The following is a 5,636-nucleotide window of genomic DNA, read 5'->3' on the forward strand; positions in this document are numbered from 1 at the left end:
ACCTACAATACTTCCTTTATAATAATCATGATTAATACACACACTTGCGTATTGCTCTACACAAATATAATAATCTTATGATTTTGAGTTCAATCTCGGTTTGCTGTTTATTCTATAAAAACACCAATAAGTGATCCTAAGACAGTTCTTACACAACTCACAAGATCCCCACAACACTCTCATGATATTATTACATTTCCTGTTTTCCAACAATGGAAGACCTCGAGTTAAAGACACATAGAGAAAATGACCATTATATGTATTGCACATGGCAATGCACTTTAAAATGTTAGGTGAAGCACTTTCTGTTAAACTAATGTAGAACTACAACTGGAATGCAGTCACTTCAGATTGAATATATTGTGTTGATGGTGCTCTCTGGCCTCTACTGAGTCTGTTGGTGGTGTGGGCATTACTTCTTGTCTGTTATTGACAGACAGTTGGCACTTTATGTAAGAACATGATGCACATTTGCACCTTAGGAGGGTTATCTGCCTAACTTGGGTCCTTGTCATAGGAAGATGTGTTTTTTTTGATACTACTAAAAACACTTACACATTAAATATCATTGAATTCGAAGCAGTCGTGTACTTTTAAACAGACGCTTCCTTCCTACAAAGCTAATTGGATTTTCAGTTTCTTTGTCTCAGTGGCTTTAAACAAACGAGAAAATGTTGAATCACAAACAGCTGCGACCTTAATATAAATGCCCATCCTGTTATTGTGGGTTGCACATGTTACTGTAGAAGCTCTCCTTTCTGTGTAAAGTGGGAGCCTTCTGTGCGTCCACATCATTTTCAAGTTACTAACATTTAACTAACAACGAATATTTTGTCGAAGCCCCTTTTATTCTTCAGTCGAGGACATGAGAAGGACCATCAGAGGTGAGTGCTGAGAATGTGAAAGTAATCTTGTCTCTGATATTGATTATAATCTGATGGAAATGTGTGACAATGATGAAGCAAGGACGAGTATGATGGATTTAAATATGTTGGAAATGTATTTGTAACCTTTTATTGAATTAACATCAAGCTCTGGAATGTTAATAGTGTTTAAAGTGCAGATGGAGAGATCAAATGAGACAAATCTCTGGTTTAATAAAGATGATTTTGAGTTATTAAAGGCAGTATTTTGTTTCCTGACTTGTACAGTAGAGGAGGACGGAGAAGACGTCGAAGCTGACGGATGTTAGATTGATAAAATAGGAGAGCTGTGGCAACCATATGGACACATACATGATGTTTATTTGTGTTGTTCGAAGAATTTAAATAATTTATTTTGAAGAAATAGGATTATTTGGAACTCTTGTTTCATTAGAACTTGTCAAAGTTGATTGTCCGGAAGTTAAATTGTTGTTGCGCACGGTTCAAAAATAGCCTTCCCACTTCCTCATGCAGCACATTTGGCAGAATGAGGCCTCTGGTCGCACTTCTCTTTGCCGTTTCTCTGCTGAATTCATGTGAAGCACAAGGTAAGAACTTTATTTTACATGTATTTTCGGTTGTTGATCGTCTTTGTATTTATCTTAAAAGTCAAAGCTTTTGTACCGTAGCCCTATTTCACCAATAGAAGTTAGATAATAAACTTTACGGACTTATTTTTGAACTATCTAACTTAGAGAAATATCTACAATTCTCAGCGATATGTTCATTGTCAATTATTTCAATAGTGATGCTAATAAAATCTTTTATTGAGATACATTGAGATTTACAGTTATGTCAGTTAATACCACTTCCCTTACCCAGGCGTCACAAAACAATAGAGCTGTGTTTCTTTCTGGTTAATCTGGATATTATTATTATTATATCTATATATATATATATATATATATATATATATATATATATATATCTTCAGTTTAAAGAAGACAACACACAGCAGTATGATGATGTGTAGTTCATTCTCGTTCAAAGCTCTGATACTGTCTCAGTGAACAGTATCAGAGCTTTGAACAAGAAATCAAATATCATTGCCCTCAGCTCGTCAACAAGATTATTCAATATTATCCATATTTTGATGAAGATCTGGATCCAGACACAGATTGTAAACATTGTAAAACCTTTTGTGTTATTTAAGTGACATATTTAGAGGATTTTGCTCCTTGGTGAAGGAATGCTTTCTTTAAGTCCTTTTTAGTTTTCATTTAGACGTTTTCTATCATTTCTGCCTTGAATTTATATTCATATTATAACCGTTACAATAGAAGACGTCTGTGATACAGAGGAAAGCCTTCAAGGTGGTTTGAGACGCATTATAGCCGCATGTTCAAAAGGAGTAAATACATCCGTCCCTCCAAGACACATACGGAAACTCTACTCCTCCCGTAGTGTAACTCCCTCAGTAAGTCTGTGGAAATAACTGCTCACTGTCTGATTTACTAAATACATCAATGGCCTGTCTGAAGCTGGAGGAACAATACTTTGGGTAAGAGGGAGGGGAAAGAGAACAAGGTGAAATAAAGTCCTCTGTTTTTCATAAGAGATAGAATGGAAATAAACTTTGTCATGTTAAAAATAAAAGCTTTGAGCGACATCTTGCTCTCAGTGGGCTTAGTTTCACCTGTTAAACTCTTCTTTCCTGAAGCAGTCTGTGTCACAAGACAAAGCTGATGTCAGACATGTTAAGAGAACTCTTCCAATCAATGATAAGCTGAAGGTGTTTAAACTGATGGTTCAATGTGTAAGAAGTAGAGATGGAGTAACATGCAGTGTTGACCCATTAATCATATATTGAGTGTGATGTTTATTGTATTATGTGTCTACTGTTTTTACAGGGCCCAGTGCTGTGACTACTGTGTTTGTGCAGAAGGGACGTGATCTGATTCTGAATGTTGATGCTGATGTTCCTCAGGAGTTTTTAAATGTTGAGTGGAAATTCAATAAGACGGTCGTTGTAGTAAGATTTGCACCTGATGGAAAACATTTAGTACATCCTGATTTAACTGGAAGGATTGAGTTTACTGTGAAAAAGTTCTCTGTGATATTGAAGAATCTACAAGAGGCAGACAGTGGAGTTTATACTGCAGAAGTGTTAAGGTTTGACGGAAACCAACCACTAACTGAATACAAGGTCACAGTTCAAGGTGAGTTTGTTCACATGTCAGACACTGACAGAGAGTTTCTGCTGCCATGTTTCATAACTTCTTCACAGAAACCTTCCCCCCCCCCTCAGGTCCAGTGTCTCCAGTTGACCTGACAGTGGACCCAGGGGTCTCCAGAGGCTCAGACTCCTGTAACCTCACTGTGACCTGCAGTACACAGCACTCTCACATCAGCAGCACTTTTAGATGCGTCAACCGAACCTGCAGTCAGGATGGAGGAGAGAAATCAGAGCTCACAACCTCTGGTGCTTCTCTCCACGTCTACCTGTTGAATAGCTCCATCATCTGTAACCACAGCAACCACTTCAACTGGACCCAAGTCTTTAAAAGGATTGAAAAACCTTGCCCCCAATATGGTGGTAAGACTGAAAGACAAGAAGACTTCCTGATAATAATGCTGTTGTTGTTTTTATGTTTTAAAGAAATCTTTTACACTTCCAAGTGAATAAGTTCAGTTGTTTTCCGCTGTACATTAATACATTGGGTTTGTTACTAATATGGTTGAACTAGTATTTCATGGGAGTGTGGGGTGTAGGATTTTAGCACTGAAAAAACTTTTGCAGTACAAATCTTGTTAATATCTAAAGATTCCCATTTTTTACTTTTAAATTCTGTGAAGCGTTGTTGTGAAGTGCAGGAAAAACAACTTGCGTGTTCGTTTTAATGGGTTTAAAGTCAGTTTTACACTTTCATTAATTTTTTTTTTTAAATTGACGTTATTTCAAGTGAAACCTAGTACCCCCCCCCCCCAAACAAAACCAAACCCTGATCTAGCGGCTATCATGAATAGCTAGTATAGGTTATTAAGCCAAAACGGTCAGTGGAATATCACCAGGTTGATCTTGTAAAACTGAGAAGCAGGTGGTATTTAAATTAGCTGATTCAGGGACTTTTGGAAGGTTGGTAGTGTTAAATTGTGACTGTTTTAATTAAATAAATCAAATGATTTCTTACTACAGATCAGGTTACCGAGACATTTGTATGATAACACTGCAGTCTGTCCAGAGCACGGGCTGGGAACATGTGATGCTACAGTGACACATTCTCAACTATGTTGCATGACTTAAATCAGGCCGACTCTTCTCATCTGATTTTGTTTTACAGCTCGTATCCATGTCCCTGTCCATATCCCTGTGATTGCTATTTGGTTACCAATTCTCATTGTCGTCATCATTGCTGGTGTGTTCGTCCTGTTTCTTTATCGTCGAAAGAGAGGAAACTGTAAGTCCAAGAAACAATTTCAATATATAATTGCAAGTAATATTTGCAAAATCCTATTTGTTTACTCAACATTTTTAAAATGTTTAAAGTTCATCTTCTGCCATATTATACAGTATACAGTAAGGAAATCAACCACTGATCATTAGCCCATATCTCTCTATCTCTCTATCTATCTCTCTATCTATCTCTCTATCTCTCTATCTATCTCTCTATCTATCTCTCTATCTCTCTATCTATCTCTCTATCTATCTATCTCTCTATCTCTCTATCTCTCTATCTCTCTATCTCTCTCTCTCTCTCTCTCTCTCTCTCTCTCTCTCTCTCTCTCTATATATATATATATATATCTATCTATCTATCTATCTATCTATCTCACAAATTTGCCTCAGAGGGCTTTACAATCTGTACAACATAGGACATTGTCTGTCCTTGGATGCTTGCATCAGAAAAGGAAATACTTTTTTGTGATAGATACACATGTGATATATTACCAAAATGTGAAAAAGGAAACAACCTCAAAAATGAGTGCAGTCTTTATGCTTTAGCACATTCATTCTTAGCATCCCAGGTCAGGTCCCAGAGGTATCTGCATGCTTTGCTCTCTGCCGCAGCACATTGTTTTGATCCAACCTCTAGGAGTCCCCAACATCCCAACATATCTAATCCCACACATAGAGGCTTTAAAGTGTGCTGCTGTCTGAGGATGGAGGCATTTAGACACCAAGCTGGACTCAATGTAGTGCAGCTCAAGTAATGTAGTTGTAAAACATTTAAAAAGTAAATTTGTATCTTTAAAGCTGTTTTTTTTTTTTTTTTTTCTTTGTCTGACCTGCAGAGAAGAGAGGGCATCGAGAATACGGTTTATGAAGTTCCTCAAGTAAGTTTGTTTTTTTTAAAACATCATTCTCCGCATTTGAGGAAACGATCCATCTATCTAAACCTGGTCTCGTCTGGCAATTAGTCCACTCAAACTGTGTTTGTTTCTGCTGCGTGTGTGTGTGTGTGTGTGTGTGTCGTTTGCTTGTGTCTTGGTTGTTCAATCATTTTGATGCTCCACTTTGCAGAACATCAATACGTTCCAAATGATGTTGGGTTCTGGAAACTCTAATCCCATGCTGGTGTCTAAAATACTGCAACAATGTATTTTAAATTAGGCCACAGGTTTTTATTTGCATCACATCTACTACATGATCACAGCTGTGTTGTCTCCTTTGCTTCCATTTTTTGGCACACACCAGTAAACCTAGAGCTACATGTGACTTCCTGCTGAGCCGATGTTTTTGTACTTCTGCATTTTCTTACACAATGAACAATG

General features: G+C 37.2%; 1 protein-coding gene across 2 annotated transcripts; it reads left to right on the forward strand.

Annotated features, from left to right (window-relative positions):
- Positions 1–274: 274 nt before the first annotated feature.
- On the forward strand, positions 275–5,323 carry LOC116378194 (uncharacterized). 2 transcript variants are annotated; one of them, XM_031840016.1, is made up of 6 exons: positions 275–884; positions 1,398–1,471; positions 2,774–3,082; positions 3,172–3,459; positions 4,205–4,321; positions 5,157–5,323. In XM_031840016.1, coding segments are annotated over exons 2-6 (777 nt in total). In that variant the 5' UTR covers positions 275–884; positions 1,398–1,410; the 3' UTR covers positions 5,159–5,323. The 2 variants fall into 2 exon arrangements, with proteins under 2 accessions (XP_031695876.1, XP_031695875.1); XM_031840015.1 differs by lacking the exon at positions 5,157–5,323 and having other exon boundaries at positions 4,205–4,538.
- Positions 5,324–5,636: the final 313 nt, after the last annotated feature.

The sequence above is a fragment of the Anarrhichthys ocellatus genome, unplaced genomic scaffold (genome assembly GCF_004355925.1).
Source record: "Anarrhichthys ocellatus isolate YVR2014 unplaced genomic scaffold, GSC_Weel_1.0 scaffold2186, whole genome shotgun sequence".
Classification (NCBI taxonomy): domain Eukaryota; kingdom Metazoa; phylum Chordata; class Actinopteri; order Perciformes; family Anarhichadidae; genus Anarrhichthys; species Anarrhichthys ocellatus.

What these genes read in the sequence shown, in the direction of transcription:
- LOC116378194 (XM_031840015.1), top strand. Translation starts at nt 1,411, where the DNA reads ATGAGGCCTCTGGTCGCACTTCTCTTTGCCGTTTCTCTGCTGAATTCA. An exon ending in GAATTCATGTGAAGCACAAG is followed by an intron (nt 1,472 to 2,773) that starts GTAAGAACTTTA and finishes CTGTTTTTACAG; the next exon opens with GGCCCAGTGCTGTGACTACT. An exon ending in ATACAAGGTCACAGTTCAAG is followed by an intron (nt 3,083 to 3,171) that starts GTGAGTTTGTTC and finishes CCCCCCCCTCAG; the next exon opens with GTCCAGTGTCTCCAGTTGAC.